Raw genomic sequence first — 23,441 nt, forward strand, 5'->3', positions numbered from 1 at the left:
TCAAGTAGGGCCATGGAAATGCTCACTCAGTACCCTGGCTAACCAATCAACAACTCTCATGCCATTTCTGGAGAAACGACTGCATCCCCATTCAAACCCTCTGCTTTGCGACACTTCATATACACAAGGCTTTCCTTACTTCCCACATCTTCATCAAACCATTTGCTAATTTTCACTTTTTTTTTGCCTGTTACTTCTTCCTCATATGCTCCCTTCACTTTCATCCCTATTTCTTCTCACACTACAGTACAGTATTCTCTTTCTAAACATATTCTCTAGAAGTTCTCTGATACTTTCCCATCCCAATTTTCATTTGCCTTCTTTCAGCTCCCATACCTTTCACTTGACCTCTTTTGTATGGCTCCCAATTGCTCTTACTTCTTCCTGGCAGTCACCACCCATACACCTCTGTTTCCTCTTAAAACATAATGTATGATAATTTACGGACTCTAGGTTTTACTCATTCATGCAGATTATGGCACTGCTGCCATTCGTAACAAAAAAAAATAATACTTGCAAAACCAGAATAGGCCAGATACAGGTAGTTCTTATAACACACATATGCGTGCGCACACACACACACACACACACACACACACACACACACACACACACACACACACACACATGCACACACACACATGCACACACACACACACACATACACACACACACATTAGGTATACTTCTTCATATCAATATTGTGCTTCCTCTAAAACAATTCAGCTCAGGGACAACCTCCAAACATTGCAGATTTTACACAGACACATGTCTGTTGATTATTATATGCTACTCAAGCTGAAGTTAGTTATCAGTCATCACAGAAACTTGACTCTAATGGCAGGTAAGATCTATTGGTCAGTTCTCTTCAGTTATAGAACTAGATGGAATATAGAAGCTTGTATTCAGTATGGATGTTGCATATGTGGATAGTGCAGGTATTATCAGAGAGTTATTGTTTAGCAAATGGAATGATTATTTATTTTATTATACTTGATCGCCATTTCTTGCATCCACGAGGTAGCGCCAGGAGACAGACAAAGACAGGCCCATCCACACATATACACACATATATACATAAACGCCCATACACATGCACAGACATGTACATTCTTATACTTGCTTGCCGTCATCCATTCCTGGTGCTACCCCACCCCACAGGAAACAGAATCACTACCCCTTGCTTCAGTGAGGTAGCGTCAGAAAAAGACAAAAAAGGCCACATTCGTTCACACTCAGTCTCTAGCTGTCATATGTAATGCACTGAAACCACAGCTCCCTATCCACATCCAGGCTCCACGGACCTTTCCATAGTTTACCGCAGACGTTTCACTTGCCCTGGTTCAGTCCATTGACAGCACGTCTACCCCGGTATACCACATCGTTCCAGTTCACTCTGTTTCTTGCATGCCTCTCATCCTCTTGTATGTTTAGGCTTCGATTGCTCAAAATCTTTTCACTCCATCCTTCCACCTTAAATTTGGTCTCCTGCTTCTCCTTGTTCCCTCCACCTCTGCCACATATATCCTCTTTGTCAATCTTTCCTCGCTCATTCTCTCCATATGTCCAAACCATTTCAACACACCCTCTTCTGCTCTCTCAGCCATATTTTTTTTCTTTTTTTTTTTTTACACATTCTCTTACCCTTTCATTACTTACTTGATTCAACCACCATACATCACATATTGTCCTCAAACATTTCATTTCCAATACATCAATCTTTCTCCTTACAACCCTACCTATAGCCCATGCCTCGCAACCCTATAACATTGTTGCTTCGAACATACCCATTTTTGCTCTTCGAGATAATGTTCTCCCTTTCCACATGTTCTTCATCGCTCCCAGAACCTTCTCTTCCCCCCTCCCCCCATCTTGTGACTCCTCTCTGCTTCCATAGTTCCATTCATTGCTAAGTCCACTCCCAGATATCTAAAACACTTCACTTCCTCCAATTTTTCTCCATTCAAACTTACATCTCATTCAACTCAACCTTACTGAACCTAATAACCTTGCTCTTATTCACATTTACTCTCAACTTTCTCCTTTCACAGACTTTCCAGACTCAGTGACCAAGTCTGCAGTTTCTCACTTGAATCAGCCACTAGAGTTGTATCATCGGTGAACAACGACTGACTCACTTCCCAAACCCTCTCATCCTCAGCAGACTGCATACTTGCCCCTCTCTCCAAAACTCTAGCATTTACCTCCCGAACCACCCCATCCATAAACAGATTAAACAGTCATTTGGAAATCAGCCACCCCTGCCACAGACCGACATTCACTGGGAACCAGTCACTCTCCTCTCTTCCTACTAGTACACATGCCTTACATCCTTGGTAAAAGCTTTTCACTGCTTCTAGCAATAATACATGTACTAATTATCAGATTTTTTACTTTCATTCATTAATAGCTATAATTTTCTAACAGGTGGAGACCAGTCTAGTAAGAAGTCAAAGCTAACAGGAGCCATTTTGGGAGATTCTACAGGGTCATTGCTTTGCCCCATTGACATTACCTCAGACAAGTTTAAATCCATGATGGAACAAAAATCTCGTCACACTAATTTGGTTGATGTAAGAATTACTTGCAGTTTAGTCGATAATATTTTGTACTTGTATTTGATTTTGAAATGACTAAGGCTAGTGAGACTCCAGATGAAGATGTTTGAAGAATGATTAGGATCATGAGAAAAGTGTTTCACTTGATGAATCACTGTTGTGTGAAGTGAAAAAGTAAGAAATTTTTTTTGTAAGTGAAGAAGTCCATTTTTCCACCATAACATACTGGACATGAGTTAAACGTGTGTGTTTGAGTAGGTGTATGTTGACTTTATGAACTTAATCCATCCCATTAAAATGGGATGGGAGTAATGATGATGGCTAGATATATAGATAGATAGACATTTGATTATGCATTAAAGTGTACATTATTGTAAATTATATATAGTGACTGCTTACTGCACTCTTACTTTATTTGGGCTCACTTTGTTTCATGTTTTGTTACAAGTTCTTTGAACCTTTTTTCACAGTGCAAGTGAAGGACTATTGCCAGTCTCATGTCTCATGTACATCAAAGTGCAGTATTCTTCTTCAAATATCTTTCAGTATTACTTTTAGTCCTTTTACCAAATAAGCAAGGTCCAAGCATTAACCAAAGTTCTTGAGTGCCAAAATGGTTTTGGATTATTTTCACTTGCACACATGATATTCAATTTGTTCCTTAATGATTTGACTGACCATAATTCAGCTGAATAATAGATCAGTGTTTTGCATTATTGCAGAATTATGATCTTGACAGTGATGGGAACACACTGATTATTAGACACTGTGTGAATCAAATATATAAAATCCAAACAAGGTCAAGAAAAACTTTTAGAATTTTCAAAAGTTCATTTATGTCATGTGAAATGCACCAGAACCACAGCTCCCCATCCACATCCAGGCACCACAGACCTTTCCATGGTTTACCTCAGATGCCTCACATGCCCTGGTTCAGTCCATTTACAGCACGTCGACCCTGGTATACCACATCGTTCCAATTCACTCTATTCCTTTCACGCCTTTCACCTTCCTGTATGCTCAAAATCTTTTTCACTCCATCCTTCCACCTCCAATTTGGTCTGCTCCTTGTTCCCTCCACCTCTGACACGTACATCCTCTTTGTCAATCTTTCCTCACCAATTCTCTCCATATGGCCAAACCATTTCAACACACCCTCTTCTGCTCTCTCAACCACACTCTTTTTATTACCACACATCTCTCCCTCTCATTACTTGCTTGATCAAATCACCTCACACCACGGATTGTTCTCAAACATTTCATTTCCAACATATCCACCGTCCTCCATACAACCCTATATACAGCCCATGCCTCACAACATATAACATTGTTGGAACTACTATTCCTTCAGACATACCTATTTTTGCTCTCGGAGATAATATTCTCTCCTTCCACATATTATTCACCACTCCCAGAACCTTCACCCCCTTCCCCACCCTGTGACTCACTTCCACTTCCATGGTTCCATCCACTGCTAAATCCACTCCCAGATATCTAAAACATTTCACTTCCTCCAATTTTTCTCCATTCCAACTTACATCCCAGTCAACTTGTCCCTCAACCCTACGGAACCTAATAACCGTTGCTCTTATTCACATTTACTCTCGACTTTCTCCATTTGCACACTTTTCCAAAAAAAATTTCATACATATTCGCCATTTCCTGCATTTGCAAGGTAGCGTTAAGAACAGAGGACTGAGCCTTAGAGGGAATATCCTCACTTGGCCACCTTCTCTGTTCCTTTTTTGGGAAAAATGAAAAATGGAAGGGGAGGATTTCCAGCCCCCCTACTCCCTCGCCCGTTAGTTGCCTTGTATGACACGCAGGGAATACATGGGAAGTATCCTTTCTTCCCTGTCCCCAGGAATGGAGTGGTAAGAGATATGAAAGCAAAACTAGGGAAAAGGGGTGCAGAGATGGAGTGTGGCAGAGATATGGTGACTAGTGGCAAGCCTGTTTGTGGATTTTACTATGTTGTTTGTGGAGAGTGAAGAGGAGTTGCTGAAGGTTGTAAGTGTGTTTTATGATGTGTGTGAGCATAGAAGATTGAAGGTTAATGAAAGTATAAGTAAAGTAATGGTGTTTGAAAGGAAACAGACAAAGTATAGTTTTCGTAAAGCTATATAGATTGACAGTGTACTAAAATGTGTTGTGGATATGGGGGGAATTACTGGAAGTGAGGGAATTTAAGTATCTAGGAGCTGTCTTGGGTAAGTGTGGTGATATGGAAGAAGAGATGAGGGAGAGAGCAGTACTGGTAGAAGAGTCATTGGGTCCCTTATTAGAATAATGAAGGGTAGAGGTGTAAATATGGAGGTGAGAAAATTGAGGGACAGCATAGTCCTCCCAACCCTGATCCATGCAGCTGAAACATGGATGTGGAATGAGGCACAGTGGTGAAGAACCCTGGCTGTGGTATTGAGCTGTTTGAGAAGAGCACGTGGTGTGACTAGATGGAATGAAGAAAAAAATGTAAGGGTGTATGAGAGATGTGGAATGGCAAAGAATGCAAAGGGAGTGAATTGTGGAGTGATAGAATGGGTGAAACATAATACTTTGAGGTGGGTTGGGCATGTGGAAAGAATGCAAGACTGGGAGTTTACAAGGAGAGTGTATGTTAGCACAATGAAAGGGGTTGGTGTGAGTGGAAGACCACCTGTGGCATGGGCAAATAGGGTGGAAGCAGAGGAAGAATGCATGGAATGGTGTATGTGAGGGATAGGTGGAGACTTTTTAGCCGTGGCCACCCCTTGATGGGAATTCCCGGAGGGAGCGGGCGTCAGAGATATAGATAGTTAGGTAAGACTAGAGCATGGCACTTACTGAAGGAAAATCTGGAGTTAAGAAGATTGAGTTGTGCGAGTTCATTGTTTTGTGTGACAAGAAGACATTGTATGTCTGTGGACAGAATGTCAGCAGTCCAAGTGTGGGTGAGGCAGAAAGAAAAGACCCTTACCTGAAGTGCTGGCTTACTACACAGCCATCACTAACCCTCCGAATACCCAGGCGGGTATTGGCTGCCTACCAACTACTACCTACCATAGACAGATGGATGAAATTTGTATGATCTTAGAATTATCATGAACACCTGAAGGTGTTAATGCATTTGGTGGTTGTAACTTGAAGTTGATGGCATTAATGACCCTGTTAATTCATATAACTATATCCCAGATAAACAACCAACCTAATTCATGCTCAAAAGTTAATGGATTTTCTTACAAAAGAATGTTCTAATTTATGCTTCACAAATTCTTGGAAGACATAAACAAATATTTACATAAGATAGTTTATTCACTTACCATTTATTATAACTAGTATTGTACAAAAATGTCAGAATAACTGTACCTGTGCTCTGCCCTTAGGCTGTTGAGAATGAGGCACTAGAGAAGTATTACCAGGGCTTGGAGAAGAAGGAAATGCTGGAGGACAAGATGACATCCATCATGGAGATACCCACAACTGCATATGTGTGCCTCAAGGTAATTCTCATAATTCTTGTCCTTTTGATATTATTCACTTTGAACAATTGTGATTCTGTGTCTCCTTAATTACAATAATTTTTCTGCATGCTAAATTTTTGTTCTTTTTGTCAAGTGCAAGTACCTGGCAGAATCAGCTTCCGACCTCTGTCGTGAGGAGAACCATGCACTTAAAACTGTGAAAGCTAAGAAGAGATTCTTTGAGTGCAAGAATTGCAAGAGAAGAACCACATCCTTAGACAAGTTGCCAAGAAAATCATGTGCTAATTGCGATAACAGCTCCTGGCAGAGAGTTGCAATGGGCAAAGTAAGTAGAAATGAATATCTTGATAATTCTAGAATAGCTTTCATCATCCACTGAAGCACAGATTTCACATTTAATCAAGTTCCATTAAAATGATCTTCAAATTGGGGTAGCAATTTTATTTGTAGTTTTAGTTCTTGTAGGTTTTTAACAGTTATTCAGATGAAGAAAGCTTTAGGTTATGCTTAGTTGGGTGGAGGCCTCGAGTGACTTCTTTCAGGTTTTGAGGTCAACAGGACTTTGTTATACCAAGTACTTCATGGCTCTTCATTCATCTGAAAATGTTCAGAACGTTGTTCCAACTCTACAAGGAGCTTTGCAGACAAATATTCACGGAAAACTTTGCATGTTATCTACCTCTTCAGACTGGAATAATGATAGACCATTTGGTTCAAGCTTGCAGTCACCTTTGGGTATCAGGAGTGTTAGTAACTGCTGCATAGGGAGCCAAGTTGCACTCCTCTGACCCAGGTAGCTGTCTTTTCTTTCTGTCACCTACATGTGGACTCCTGGCATTCTGTTCATAAACATAATCTCTCCTTGTCACACATAACACTTGACAATACACAACTCATTCTTCAAAATCATGATTTTCCTGCGGTGAGCACTGTGCGCTAGCCCTGCCTTTTGGCAAAACGGTAGGAGCAGTAGATAGAAGTAGCAGGTAGTAACATTTAGGCAGGAGCATTAGGTAGAAGTAATTGGTAGGTTAATTAAACAGAAGCATCAGGTAGTAGTACTCAGTAGGACCATTAGGTAAAGAGATCTGCAAACACTGTCCCAGAGTTACCCTGTTAAGGGTGAGCCAGTAAAGGCTAAGAAGTGGCACTGAAGTTCACTAGTTATGTAGACTCTATTGCTGTGGCCGCCTCCTTGTGGGAGTTCCATTTGGGAATAGGCTTTAGAGTTATAGACATATACAGGGGCCTCATGAGTGTAATACTCCCTCGCCTTCCAATACAAACAGATATTTAATAACTTGACATTCACTCTCCTTACCTAAAACATTAACACAAAACCATTACCTAAACTAAATGCCCTCAGAATACTAACTAGATATTTTATGCTTGATAGCTATTTTCCATTTTAATGAGGTAGCACCAGGAAACAGTCGAAGAAAGACATATCCACTTAATGGTTTGGTTAAGAGAGAAGACGTGGTGAAAGGCTTGTGGAAGATGAAATCCAGCAAGGTGGTGGGTTTGGATGGTGCTGCAGTTGAATTTATTGAGGAAGTGGGTGAATGTATTGTTGATTGGTTAGCAAATGTAAGGCTATAGCCCATCAGTTTTCTTGATTTTTTGAAATCATGGATTTTCTTAAAAATTTCAGCATAGATGCTATTAAGTATGCTGAATACAAATCTGTGGTCAAAATTTAAATATTAGGCTAATTAGTCCTGTAATTAGCAGATATGATAATTAATTCAAGTGTTGATAACACATTTAATATTATGAAGCTCATTGTTTTGATTTGAAACTCGTAATCAGCATATAGAATAACATATATACACAGATTTTCATTGAAATCTGAAGACCTTAAAAATCTGAACAAAATGCAAGGCTATATATGTATAGCCTTCCATTTTTCTTGATTTTTTTGAAATCATGGATTTTCTCGAAAATTTCAGCATATATGCTATTAAGTATGTTGAATAGGAATCTGTGGTCAAAATCAAAATATTGGGCTAAATAGCCCCATAATTAGCATATGAATATTATAATCATTAATTCAAGTGTGAATAACACGCTTAATATTAGGAAATTCATGGTTTTGATTCGAAATTTGTAATCAGCATATAGAATAACATATATTTACAGATTTTTCATTAAAATCTGAAGACCTCGAAAATCTGAGCAAAATGCTAGGCTATACCCTTGCATTTTTCTTTTTTATTTTTTTTTTAATTCTGGATTTCCTCGAAAATGTCAGGATAGATGCTATTAAGTATACTGAATATGAATCTGTGGTCAAAATTTAAATTTTATGCTAATTAGTCCCCTAATTATCACAGTTATGATTATTAAGTTGTTAATAATACGCTTAGTATTAGGAAATTCATTGTTTTGATTCCAAATTTGTAATCAGCATAAAGAATAACATATATTCACAGATTTTCATTAAAATCTGAGGACCTTGAAAATCTGAGCAAAATGCATTTTTCTTGATTTTTCAAAACGCGGATTTTCTCGAAAGTTTCAGCATATATGCTATTAAGTATGCTTAATACGAATCTGTGGTGACAATTTAAATATTAGGCTAATTAGTCCCATAATTAGCACAAATATTTTTTTTTTTTTTTTTTTTTTTATACCTCGTCGCTGTCTCCCGCGTTTGCGAGGTAGCGCAAGGAAACAGACGAAAGAAATGGCCCAATCCCCCCATACACATGTACATACACACGTCCACACACGCAAATATACATACCTACACAGCTTTCCATGGTTTACCCCGGACGCTTCACATGCCTTGATTCAATCCACTGACAGCACGTCAACCCCTGTATACCACATCGCTCCAATTCACTCTATTCCTTGCCCTCCTTTCACCCTCCTGCATGTTCAGGCCCCGATCACACAAAATCTTTTCACTCCATCTTTCCACCTCCAATTTGGTCTCCCTCTTCTCCTCGTTCCCTCCACCTCCGACACATATATCCTCTTGGTCAATCTTTCCTCACTCATTCTCTCCATGTGCCCAAACCACTTCAAAACACCCTCTTCTGCTCTCTCAACCACGCTCTTTTTATTTCCACACATCTCTCTTACCCTTACGTTACTTACTCGATCAAACCACCTCACACCACACATTGTCCTCAAACATCTCATTTCCAGCACATCCATCCTCCTGCGCACAACTCTATCCATAGCCCACGCCTTGCAACCATACAACATTGTTGGAACCACTATTCCTTCAAACATACCCATTTTTGCTTTCCGAGATAATGTTCTCGACTTCCACACATTCTTCAAGGCCCCCAGGATTTTCGCCCCCTCCCCCACCCTATGATCCACTTCCGCTTCCATGGTTCCATCCGCTGCCAGATCCACTCCCAGATATCTAAAACACTTCACTTCCTCCAGTTTTTCTCCATTCAAACTCACCTCCCAATTGACTTGACCCTCAACCCTACTGTACCTAATAACCTTGCTCTTATTCACATTTACTCTTAACTTTCTTCTTCCACACACTTTTCCAAACTCAGTCACCAGCTTCTGCAGTTTCTCACATGAATCAGCCACCAGCGCTGTATCATCAGCGAACAACAACTGACTCACTTCCCAAGCTCTCTCATCCCCAACAGACTTCATACTTGCCCCTCTTTCCAAAACTCTTGCATTTACCTCCCTAACAACCCCATCCATAAACAAATTAAACAACCATGGAGACATCACACACCCCTGCCGCAAACCTACATTCACTGAGAACCAATCACTTTCCTCTCTTCCTACACGTACACATGCCTTACATCCTCGATAAAAACTTTTCACTGCTTCTAACAACTTTCCTCCCACACCATATATCCTTAATACCTTCCACAGAGCATCTCTATCAACTCTATCATATGCCTTCTCCAGATCCATAAATGCTACATATAAATCCATTTGCTTTTCTAAGTATTTCTCACATACATTCTTCAAAGCAAACACCTGATCCACACATCCTCTACCACTTCTGAAACCACACTGCTCTTCCCCAATCTGATGCTCTGTACATGCCTTCACCCTCTCAGTCAATACCCTCCCATATAATTTACCAGGAATACTCAACATATAATTATGATCATTAATTCAAGTGTTAATAGCACGCTTAATATTAGGAAATTCATTGTTTGGTTCGAAATTCGTAATCAGCATATAGAATAACATATTCACAGATTTTCATTAAAACCTGAAGACCTTGAAAATTGAGCCTTGCATTTTTCTTGATTTTTTGAAATCGTGGATTTTCTCAGAAATTACAGCATATATGCTATTAAGTATGCTGACTACGAATCTGTGGTCAAAGTTTTACATATTAGGCTAATTAGTCCCGTAAGTAGCACATAATTATGTTAATTAATTCATTTGTTAATAACATGCTTAATATTAGGAAATTCAGTGATTCAAAATTCATAATCAGCATAAAGAATAACATATATTCACAGATTTTCATTAAAATTTGAAGACCTTAAAGATCTGAGCGAAATCCAAGACTAGCCTTGCATTTTTCTTGTTTTTTTTTGAAATCATGGATTTTCTCAAAAATTTGAGCATATATGCTATTAAGCATGCTGAATACGAATCTATGGTCAAAATTTAAATATTAGGTTAATTAGTCCCATAATTAGCACAAATATGATAATTAATTCAAGTGTGAATAACACGCATAATATAGATAAATTCATTGTTTTGATTCGTAATTCTTAATCAGCATAAAGAATAACATGTATTCTCAAGAGTTCCATTAAAATCTGAAGACCTTGAAAATCTGATCAAAATGCTAGGCTATACCCTTGCATTTTTCTTTTTTTTTTTAATCGTGGATTTCCTCGAAAATGTCAGGGTAGATGGTATTAAGTATGCTGAATACAAATTTGTGGTCAAAATTTAAATGTTAGGCTAATTAGTCCCCTAATTAGCACAATTATGATTATTGATTTGTTAATAATACACTTAGTATTAGGAAATTCATTGTTTTGATTCCAAATATGTAATCAGCATAAAGAATAACATATATTCACAGATTTTCATTAAAATCTGAAGACCTTGAAAATCTGAGCAAAATGCATTTTTCTTGATTTTTTTTCTAAATGCAGATTTTCTCAAAAGTTTCATCATATATGCTGTTAAGTATGCTTAATTCGAATCTGTGGTGAAAATTTAAATATTAGACAAATTAGTCCCATAATTAGCACATAAATATTATGATCATTAAGTTTTAATGTACACGCTTAATATTAGGAAATTCATTGTTTTCATTCGAAATTCGTAATCAGCATAAAGAATAACATATTCACAGATTCTCATTAAAATCTGAAGACCTTGAAAATCTGAGGAAAATGCAAAGCTATATGTAGCCTTGCATTTTTCTTGATTTTTTTGAAAACGTGGATTTTCTTGAAAATTACAGCATATTTGCTATTAAGTATGCTTAATACGAATCTGTGGTCAAAATTTAAATTAGGGTGATTAGTCCCACAATTAGCACATAAATATTATGATCATTAATTCAAGTGTGAATAACATGCTTAATATAAGGAAATTCATTGTTTTGATTCGTAATTCTTAATCAGCATAAGGAATAACATATATACATAGATTTCCATTAAAATCTGAAGGCCTCAAAAATCTGAGCAAAATGCAAGGCTATACCCTTGCATTTTTCTTGTTTTTTTTTTTTTTTTACCCTGGATTTCATCAAAAATATCAGGATAGATGCTATTAAGTATGATGAATACGAATCTGTAGTCAAAATTTAAATGTTAGGCTAATTAGTCCCCTAATTAGCAATATTATGATGATTAATTTGTTAATACGCTTAGTATTAGGAAATTCATTGTTTTGATTCCAAATTTGAAATCAGCATAGAGAATAACATTTATTCACATTTTTTTATTTTTTTTATTATACTTTGTCGCTGTCTCCCGCGTTTGCGAGGTAGCGCAAGGAAACAGACGAAAGAAATGGCCCAACCCCCCCCATACACATGTATATACATACGTCCACACACGCAAATATACATACCTACACAGCTTTCCATGGTTTACCCCAGACGCTTCACATGCCTTGCTTCAATCCACTGACAGCACGTCAACCCCGGTATACCACATCGCTCCAATTCACTCTATTCCTTGCCCTCCTTTCACCCTCCTGTATGTTCAGGCCCCGATCACACAAAATCTTTTTCACTCCATCTTTCCACCTCCAATTTGGTCTCCCTCTTCTCCTTGTTCCCTCCACCTCCGACACATATATCCTCTTGGTCAATCTTTCCTCACTCATCCTCTCCATGTGCCCAAACCACTTCAAAACACCCTCTTCTGCTCTCTCAACCACGCTCTTTTTATTTCCTCACATCTCTCTTACCCTTACGTTACTCACTCGATCAAACCACCTCACACCACACATTGTCCTCAAACATCTCACTTCCAGCACACCCATCCTCCTGCGCACAACTCTATCCATAGCCCACGCCTCGCAACCATACAACATTGTCGGAACCACTATTCCTTCAAACATACCCATTTTTGCTTTCCGAGATAATGTTCTCGACTTCCACACATTCTTCAAGGCCCCCAGGATTTTCGCCCCCTCCCCCACCCTATGATCCACTTCCGCTTCCATGGTTCCATCCGCTGCCAGATCCACTCCCAGATATCTAAAACACTTCACTTCCTCCAGTTTTTCTCCATTCAAACTCACCTCCCAATTGACTTGACCCTCAACCCTACTGTACCTAATAACCTTGCTCTTATTCACATTTACTCTTAACTTTCTTCTTCCACACACTTTTCCAAACTCAGTCACCAGCTTCTGCAGTTTCTCACATGAATCAGCCACCAGCGCTGTATCATCAGCGAACAACAACTGACTCACTTCCCACGCTCTCTCATCCCCAACAGACTTCATACTTGCCCCTCTTTCCAAAACTCTTGCATTTACCTCCCTAACAACCCCATCCATAAACAAATTAAACAACCATGGAGACAGCACACACCCCTGCCGCAAACCTACATGAATGTGTGGAAGTCGAGAACATTATCTCGGAAAGCAAAAATGGGTATGTTTGAAGGAATAGTGGTTCCAACAATGTTGTATGGTTGCGAGGCGTGGGCTATGGATAGAGTGGTGCGCAGGAGGATGGATGTGCTGGAAATGAGATGTTTGAGGACAATGTGTGGTGTGAGGTGGTTTGATCGAGTAAGTAACGTAAGGGTAAGAGAGATGTGTGGAAATAAAAAGGGCATGGTTGAGAGAGCAGAAGAGGGTGTTTTGAAATGGTTTGGGCACATGGAGAGAATGAGTGAGGAAAGATTGACCAAGAGGATATATGTGTCGGAGGTGGAGGGAACGAGGAGTAGAGGGAGACCAAATTGGAGGTGGAAAGATGGAGTGAAAAAGATTTTGTGTGATCGGGGCCTGAACATGCAGGAGGGTGAAAGGAGGGCAAGGAATAGAGTGAATTGGAGCGATGTGGTATACCGGGGTTGACGTGCAGTCAGTGGATTGAATCAGGGCATGTGAAGCGTCTGGGGTAAACCATGGAAAGCTGTGTAGGTATGTATATTTGCGTGTGTGGACGTATGTATATACATGTGCATGGGGGTGGGTTGGGCCATTTCTTTCGTCTGTTTCCTTGCGCTACCTCGCAAACGCGGGAGACAGCGACAAAGCAAAAAAAAAAAAAAAAAAGTGTTCAAGTGTTTCCATCCGCTGCCAGATCCACTCCCAGATATCTAAAACACTTCACTTCCTCCAGTTTTTCTCCATTCAAACTCACCTCCCAATTGACTTGACCCTCAACCCTACTGTACCTAATAACCTTGCTCTTATTCATATTTACTCTTAACTTTCTTCTTTCACACACTTTACCAAACTCAGTCACCAGCTTCTGCAGTTTCTCACATGAATCAGCCACCAGCGCTGTATCATCAGCGAACAACAACTGACTCACTTCCCAAGCTCTCTCATCCCCAACAGACTTCATACTTGCCCCTCTTTCCAAAACTCTTGCATTTACCTCCCTAACAACCCCATCCATAAACAAATTAAACAACCATGGAGACATCACACACCCCTGCCGCAAACCTACATTCACTGAGAACCAATCACTTTCCTCTCTTCCTACACGTACACATGCCTTACATCCTCGATAAAAACTTTTCACTGCTTCTAACAACTTGCCTCCCACACCATATATTCTTAATACCTTCCACAGAGCATCTCTATCAACTCTATCATATGCCTTCTCCAGATCCATAAATGCTACATACAAATCCTTTTGCTTTTCTAAGTATTTCTCACATACATTCTTCAAAGCAAACACCTGATCCACACATCCTCTACCACTTCTGAAACCACACTGCTCTTCCCCAATCTGATGCTCTGTACATGCCTTCAAGTTTTAATATACATGCTTAATATTAGGAAATTCATAGTTTTCATTCGAAATTCGTAATCAGCATTAAGAATAACATATATTCACAGTTTTTCATTAAAATGTGAATACCTTGGAAATCTGAGGAAAATGCAAGGCTATATATATATAAGCCTTGCATTTTTCTTGATTTTTTTGAAAACGTGGATTTTCTCGAAAATTTCAGCATATATGCTATTAAGTATGCTTAATACGCATCTGTGGTCAAAAATTAAATATTAGGATAATTAGTCCCTTAATTAGCATATATATATATATATATATATATATATATATATATATATATATATATATATATATATATATATATATTATGATCATTAATTCATGTGTTAATAACACGCTTAATATTAGGAAATTCATTGTTTTGATTCGAAATTCATAATCAGCATAAAGAATAACGTGTATTCACTGATTTTCATTAAAATCTGAATACCTTGAAAATCTGAGGAAAATGCATATTTCTTGATTCCTTTGAAAATGTGGATTTTCTCGAAAATTTTAGCATATATGCTATTAAGTATGCTTAATACAAATCTGTGGTCGAAATTTAAATATTAGGAGAATTAGTCCCGTAATTAGCATATAAATATTATGATCATTAATTCGGGTTAATATGATGCTAAATATTAGGAAATTCATTGTTTGGTTCGAAATTCTTAATCAGCATATAGAACAACATATATTCACAGATTTTCATTAAAATCTGAAGACCTTGAAAATCTGAGCAAAATGCATGGCTATAGCCATGCATTTTTCTTGATTTTTTGAAATTGTGGATTTTCTCAGAAATTTCAGCATATATGCTATTAAGTATGCTGAATATGAATCTGTGGTCAAAGTTTTAAAAATTAGGCTAATTAGTCCCATAATTAGCACATAATTATGATAATTCAAGTTTTAATACACACGCTTAATATTAGGAAGTTCATTGTTTTCATTTGAAATTCGTAATCAGCATAAAGAATAACACATATTCACAGATTTTCATTAAAATCTGAAGACCTTGAAAATCTGGGGAAAATGCGAGGCTATACATTTTTTCTTTCAAACTATTCGCCATTTCCCGCGTTAGCGAGGTAGATTTAAGAACAGAGGACTGGGCCTTGGAGGGAATATCCTCACCTGGCCCCCTTCTCTGTTCCTTGTTTTGGAAAATTAAAAAAAAAACGAGAGGGGAAGATTTCCAGCCCCCCGCTCTCTCCCCTTTCAGTCGCCTTCTACGACACGCAGGGAATACGTGGGAAGTATTCTTTCTCCCCTATCCCCAGGGATATATTTTTTTTTTTTCTGTCTCCCGCGTTTGCGAGGGATATATATATATATATATATATATATATATATATATATATATATATATATATATATATATATATGTAACATATACATACATATATATATATATATATATATATATATATATATATATATATATATATATATATATATATATAGCCTTACATTTTCTTGATTTTCTTGAAAAACTGGATTTTCTTGAAAATTTCAGCATATATGCTATTAAGTATGCTTAATACGAATCTGCGGTCAAAATTTAAATATTAGAATAATTAGTCCCTTAATTAGCATATATATATATATATATATATATATATTATGATCATTAATTGAAGTGTTAATAACACGCTTCATATTAGGAAATTCATAATTAACATATTATGATCATTAATTCAAGTGTTAATAACATGCTTAATATTAGGAAATTCATTGTTTTGATTCGGAATTCGTAATCAGCATATAGAATAACATATACTCAAAGATTTTCTTGATTTTTTTAAAAATGCGGATTTTCTCGAAAGTTTCAGCATATATGCTATTAAGTATGCTTAATACGAATCTGTGGTGAAAATTTAAATATTAGGCTAATTAGTCCCATAATTTTCTCATAAATATGATCATTAATTCAAGTTTTAATAAACATGCTTAATATTAGGAAATTCATTGTTTTCATTCCAAATTCGTTATCAGCATAAAGAGTAACATATATTCACAGATTTTCATTAAAATCTGAAGACCTTGAAAATCTGAGGAAAATGCAAGGATATATATATAGCCTTGCATTTTTCTTGATTTTTTTGAAAACGTGGATTTTCTTGAAAATTTCAGCATATATGCTTTTTAGTATGGTTTATACGAATCTGTGGTCAAAATTTAAATATTAGGATAATTAGTCCCTTAATTAGCATATATATATTATGATCATTAATTCAAGTGTTAATAACACGCTTAATATTAGGAAATTCATTGTTTTGATTCGAAATTCGTAATCAGCATAAAAAATAACATGTCACAGATTTTCATTAAAATATGAAGTCCTTGAAAATCTGAGGAAAATGCAAGGCTATAATATAGCATTGCATTTTTCTTGATTTTTTCAAAACGTTGAATTTCCCAAAGGTTTCAGCATATATGTTATTAAGTATGCTTAATATGAATCTGTGGTCAAAATTTAAATATTAGGCTAATTAGTCCTGTAATTAGAATATATGTATTATCATCATTAATTCAAGTGTTAACAACACGCTTAATAATAGGAAATTCATTGTTTTTTATTCAAAATTTGTAATCAGCATAAAGAGTAACATTTATTCACAGATTTTCATTAAATTTTGAATACTTTGAAAATCTGAGCAAAATGCAAGGCTTGCCTTGCATTTTTCTTGTTTTTGTTTACATTGTGGATTTTCTCGAAAATTTCAGCATATATCCTGTTAAGTATGCTGAATACGAATCTGTGGTCAAAATATAAATATTAGGTTAATTAGTCCCGTAATTAGCATATAAATATTATGCTCATAAATTCAAGTGTTAATAGCATGCTTAATATTAGGAAATTCATTGTTTGGTTCGAAATTCTGAATCATCATATAGAATAACATATATTCACAGATTTTCATTAAAATCTGAAAACCTTGAAAATCTGAGCAAATTGCAAGGCTATAGCCTTGCATTTTTCTTGATTTTTTTGAAATTGTGGATTTTCTTGGAAATTTCAGCATACATGCTGTTATGCTGAATACCAATCTGTGGTCAGAGTTTTAAATATTAGGCTAATTAGTCCCATAATTGGCACATAATTATAATTAATTTGTGTTAATAAAATGCTTAACATTAGGAAATTCATTGATTCGAAATTGGTAATCAGCATAAGGAATAACATATATTCACAGATTTTCATTAAAATTTGAAGACCTTAAAGATCTGAGCAGAATGCATTTTTCTTTTTTTTTTTCTTTTTTTTGACCATGGATTTTCTCGAAAATTTCAGCAAATGTGCTATTAAGTATGCTTCATACGAATCTGTGGTCAAAATGTAAATATTAGGGTAAATAGTCCCGTAATTGGAAATGGTAGTAGTAGTTGGTCCACGGAACCAAGGCCTAGCCACCATCGTGAGATCACGACCACGCAGCCTGGTGCGCTCCACGGAAGGGTCATCGGAGATACGCTGGTCCGAACTGGATTCAGAGTTGTCGCTGTAGCAGTAAATGCTGGCTGTTTATTATTATTATTATTATTATTATTATTATTATTATTTTTTTTTTTTTTTTTTTTTTTTTTTGTCGCTGTCTCCCGCGTTTGCGAGGTAGCGCAAGGAAACAGACGAAAGAAATGGCCCAACCCACCCCCATACACTTGTATATACATACACGTCCACACACGCAAAATATACATACCTACACAGCTTTCCATGGTTTACCCCAGACGCTTCACATGCCCTGATTCAATCCACTGACAGCACGTCAACCCCGGTATACCACATCGATCCAATTCACTCTATTCCTTGCTCTCCTTTCACCCTCCTGCATGTTCAGGCCCCGATCACACAAAATCTTTTTCACTCCATCTTTCCACCTCCAATTTGGTCTCCCACTTCTCGTTCCCTCCACCTCCGACACATATATCCTCTTGGTCAATCCTTCCTCACTCATTCTCTCCATGTGCCCAAACCATTTCAAAACACCCTCTTCTGCTCTCTCAACCACGCTCTTTTTGTTTCCACACATCTCTCTTACCCTTATGTTACTTACTCGATCAAACCACCTCACACCACACATTGTCCTCAAACATCTCATTTCCAGCACATCCACCCTCCTGCGCACAACTCTATCCATAGCCCACGCCTCGCAACCATACAACATTGTTGGAACCACTTTTCCGTCAAACATACCCATTTTTGCTTTCCGAGATAATGTTCTCGACTTCCACACATTCTTCAAGGCTCCCAGGATTTTCGCCCCCTCCCCCACCCTATGATCCACTTCCACTTCCATGGTTCCATCCGCTGCCAGATCCACTCCCAGATATCTAAAACACTTTACTTACTCCAGTTTTTATTATTATTACTATTATTATTATTATTATTATTATTATTATTATTATTATTATTATTATTATTATTATCAGTGACAAGCCGTACATCACAAAATTCCACACCCCTTCACCTTAGCCACCCAAAGACGCCGACACATTACTACTGGGGATAGGGGAGAAAGAATACTTCCCACGTATTCCCTGCGTGTCGTAGAAGGCGACTATAAGGGAAGGGTGCGGGGGGCTTGAAATCCTCCCCTCTCATTTTTTTTTTTTTTTTTTCCCAAAAGAAGGAACAGAGAAGGGGGCCAGGTGAGGATATTCCCTCAAAGGCCCAGTCCTCTGTTCTTAATGCTACCTCACTAATGCGGGAAATGGTGAATAGTATGAGAGAAAGAAAGTCCCGTAATGAGCACATAAATATTATGATAATTAATTCAGGTGTGAGTAACACGCTTAATATAAGGAAATTCATTGTTTTGATCTGAAATTCATAATCAGCATAAAGAATAACATACACAGATTTCCATCAAAATCTGAAGACCTCGAAAATCTGAGCAAAATGCAATGCATTTTTCTTGTTTTTTCTTAAATCGTGGATTTCCTCGAAAATTTCAGGATAGATGCTATTAAGTGTGCTGAATATGAATCTGTGGTCAAAATTTAAATAGGCTAATTAGTCCCCTAATTAGCACAATTATGATAATTAGTTAATACGCTTAGTATTAGGAAATTTATTGTTTTGATTCCAAATTTGTAATCAGCATAAAGAATAACATATATTCACAAATTTTCATTAAAATATGAAGACCTTGAAAATCTGAGCAATTCAAGCCTTGCATTTTTCTCGTTTTTTTCGGAAGTCGTGGATTTTCTTGAAAATTTCAGCGTAAGTGCTATTTACTATGCTGAATACGAATCTGTGGTCAAATTCAAATATTCGGCTAAATAGTCCCATAATTAGCACATAAATATTATGATCATTAATTCAAGTGTTAATAACATTCTTAATATTAGGAAATTCATTGTTTTGATTCAAAATTCGTCATCAGCATATAGAATAACATATTCACAGATTTTCATTGAAGTCTGAAGACCTTGAAAATCTGAGCAATTCAAGCCTTGCATTTTTCTCGTTTTTTTGGAAGTCGTGGATTTTCTTGAAAATTTCAGCGTTTTTCTTGAAATTGTCGATTTTCTTGAAAACTTCAGCATAGATGCTATTAAGTATGCTGAATACAAATCTGTGGTCAAAATTTAAATATTAGGCTAATTAGTCCCATAAGTAGCACATAAATATGATAATTAATGAAAGTGTTAATAACACCCTTAATATTAGGAAATTCATTGTTTTGATTTGAAATTCATAATCAGGATAAAGAATAACATATATACACAGATTTTTCATTAAAATCTGAAGACCGAAAATCTTCAGATTTTTTAAATCATGGATTTCCTCGAAAACTTCAGCATAGATGCTATTAAGTATGCTGAGTACGAATCTGTGGTCAAAATTTTATTATTAGACTATTTAGTCCCATAATTAGCACATAATTATGATAATTTGTGTTAATAATATGCTTAGTATTAGGAAATTCGTTGTTTTGATTCCAAATTCGTAATCAGCATAAAGAATAACATATAATCACAGATTTTCATTAAAATCTGAAGATCTTGAAAATCTGAGCAAATTCAAGGCTATAGCCTTGCATTTTTCTTGTTATTTGAAATTGTGGATTTTCTCGAAAATTTCAGCGTATAGGCTATTTACTATGCTGAATACGAATCTGTGGTCAAAATTTAAATATGCGGCTAATTAGTCCCATAATTAGCATATAAATATAAATATTATTGTTAATAACATGCTTAATATTAGGAAATTCATTGTTTTGATTCAAAATTCGTAATCAGTATATAGAATAACATATATTCACAGATTTTCATTGAAATCTGAAGAGCTTGAATATCATTGTTTTGATTCGAAATTCGTAATCAGTATAAAGAATAACATATATTCACAGATTTTCATTAAAATCTGAAGACCTTGAAAATATGAGCAAAATGTAAGATTTCAGCATAGATGCTGTTAAGTTTGCTGCATACGAATCTGTGGTCAAAATTTAAATATTAGGCTGATTAGTCCTGTAATTAGCATATGAATGCTATGATAATTAATTCAAGTGTTAGTAACACTCATAATATTAGGAAATTCATTGTTTCGATTCAAAATTCGTAATCACCATAAAATAAAAATATATACACACACACTTTCATTAAGCATGTTATTAACACTGATCGATATCCCTTAGATGGAGTGATATCTACTTTCGTATGTATTCTCCTACTCACTTTGACTCTGGGGCTTGCGTTTAATTTTTCTGGTGTCTTTTCTAATGTCATTTGTTCATATGAGAATGTGAATTACCACATGATATATATTCATTTTATTTTTTATTTCTTTTTCAGGCAAAAACTGGACCAAAATTGGATTCTGAGATCTTGTCTTTACGAGGTGATGAACTCAAACATTATAGTGGAAGTAGTCACCAAGCCTACCTTCATTTGTAAAATTTTTTTATAAATATTTTTTTTATAAAGTTATGGATGCAGATCTTGCATTTGTATTATGGTATGTATGTGCAGATGTTCTTTTTATTACAAGGTAAATAACTGTGAAAACTTTACATTAAGCATTTGAATATTGCCACATACATATAATAGTGGCAGATACAGGGTGTTTTGGATGAGGTGGTGTGCGAAGTGAGAGGGTTGGGAGAATGATTTGGTAAACAGAAAAGGTAGTAAAAGCTTTGCAGAAGATGAAAGCCGGCAAGGCAGTGGGTTTGGATGGTATTGCAGTGGAATTTATTAAAGCTGGCAAGGCTGTGGGTTTGGATGGTATTGCAGTGGAATTTATTAAAAAAAAGGGGGTGACTGTATTGTTGACTGGTTTGTAAGGTTATTTAATGTATGTATGACTCATGGTGAGGTGCCTGAGGACTGGCGGAATGCTTGCATAGTGCCATTGAACAAAGGCAAAGGGGATAAGAGTGAGTGCTCAAATTACAGAGGTATAAGTTTGAGTATTGTTGAGGGTGAAGGCATGTACAGAGCATCAGATTGGGGAAGAGCAGTGTTGTTTCAGAAGTGGTAGAGGATGTGTGGATCAGGTGTTTGCCTTGAAGAATGTATGTGAGAAATACTTAGAAAAGCGGATGGATCTGTATGTAGCATTTATGGATCTGGAGAAGGCATATGATAAATAGTTGATAGAGGTGCTCTGTGGAAGGTATTAAGAATATATGGTGTGGGAGGCAAGTTGTTAGAAGCAGTGAAAAGTTTTTATTGAGGACGTAAGGCATGTGTGCAAGTGGGAAGAAAGTGATTGGTTCTCAGTGAATGTCGGTTTGCGGCAGGGTTGCGTGATGTCTCCATATTTGTTTAATTTGTTTATGGATGGGGTTATTAGGGAGATGAACACAAGAGTTTTGGAGAGAGGGGCAAGAATGCAGTCTGTTGTGGATGAAAGAGCTTGGGAAATGGAGTAAGTTGTTATTCGCTGATGATACAGTGCTGGTGGCTGATTCGGTTGAGAAACTACAGAAGCTGGTGACTGAGTTTGGTAAAGTGTGTGAAAGAAGAAAGCTGAGAGTTAATGTGAATAAGAGCAAGGTTATTAGATACAGTAGGGTTGAGGGACAAGTCAGTTGGGAGGTAAGTTTCAATGGAGAAAAACTGGAGGAAGTGAAGTGTTTTAGATATCTGGGAGTTGATTTGGCAGTGGATGGAGCCATGGAAGTGGAAGTGAGTCACAGGGTGGGGGAGGGGGCGAAAGTTCTGGGAGCGTTGAAAAATTTGTAGAAGGCAAGAACATTATCTCAGAAAGCAAAAATGGGTATGTTTGAAGGAGTAGTGGCTCCAACAATGTTATATGGTTGCGAGGTGTGGGCTATAGATAGAGTTGTGTGGAGGAGGGTGGATGTGTTGGAAATGAGATTTTTGAGGACAAAATGTGGTGTGAGGTGGTTTGATCAAGTAAGTAATGAAAGGGTAAGAGAGATGTGTGGTGATAAAAAGAGTGTGGTTGAGAAAGCAGAAGAGGGTGCTTTGAAATGGTTTGGTCACATGGAGAGAATGAGTGAGGAAAGATTAACAAAGTGGATATATGTGTCAGAGGTGGAGGGAACGAGGAGAAGTGGGAGACCAAATTGGAGGTGAAAAGATTTTGAGCGATCGTGGCCTGAACATGCAGGAGGGTGAAAGGCGTGCAACAAATAGAGTAAATTGGAACGATGTGGTATACCGGGGTCAATGTGCTGTCAATGGATTGAACCAGGACATGTGAAGCATCTGGGGTAAACCATGAAAAGCTTTGTGGGGCCTAGATGTAGAAAGGGAGCTGTGGTTTCGGTGCATTATACATGACAGCTAGAGACTGTATGTGAATGAATGTGGCCTTTGTTGTCTTTTCTTAACTCTATCTCGCATGCATTGGGGGGGGGGGGGGGGGGTCATTTCATGTGTGTCAGGGTGGCAACAGGAATGAACAAAGGCAGCAAGTATGAATTCTGTACATGAGTATATATGTATATGTCTGTGTATGTATATGTATGTATATGTTGAAATGTA

At 37.1% G+C, this 23,441-nt stretch overlaps 1 protein-coding gene across 1 annotated transcript in view; it reads left to right on the top strand.

Moving 5' to 3' along the window:
* The window catches only part of Mcm10 (minichromosome maintenance 10 homolog), a 95,890-nt gene extending 72,923 nt beyond the window's left edge, over nucleotides 1–22,967 (top strand). The window contains exons 11-14 of the mRNA XM_071687941.1: nucleotides 2,428–2,573; nucleotides 5,921–6,037; nucleotides 6,153–6,344; nucleotides 21,279–22,967. Coding sequence (XP_071544042.1) covers nucleotides 2,428–2,573; nucleotides 5,921–6,037; nucleotides 6,153–6,344; nucleotides 21,279–21,380 — 557 coding nt within the window. The 3' untranslated portion in view covers nucleotides 21,381–22,967. The remainder of the gene's footprint in view (nucleotides 1–2,427; nucleotides 2,574–5,920; nucleotides 6,038–6,152; nucleotides 6,345–21,278) is intronic.
* The last annotated feature ends 474 nt before the right edge of the window (nucleotides 22,968–23,441 follow it).

Source organism: Panulirus ornatus, chromosome 44, assembly GCF_036320965.1.
Source record: "Panulirus ornatus isolate Po-2019 chromosome 44, ASM3632096v1, whole genome shotgun sequence".
NCBI lineage: Eukaryota > Metazoa > Arthropoda > Malacostraca > Decapoda > Palinuridae > Panulirus > Panulirus ornatus.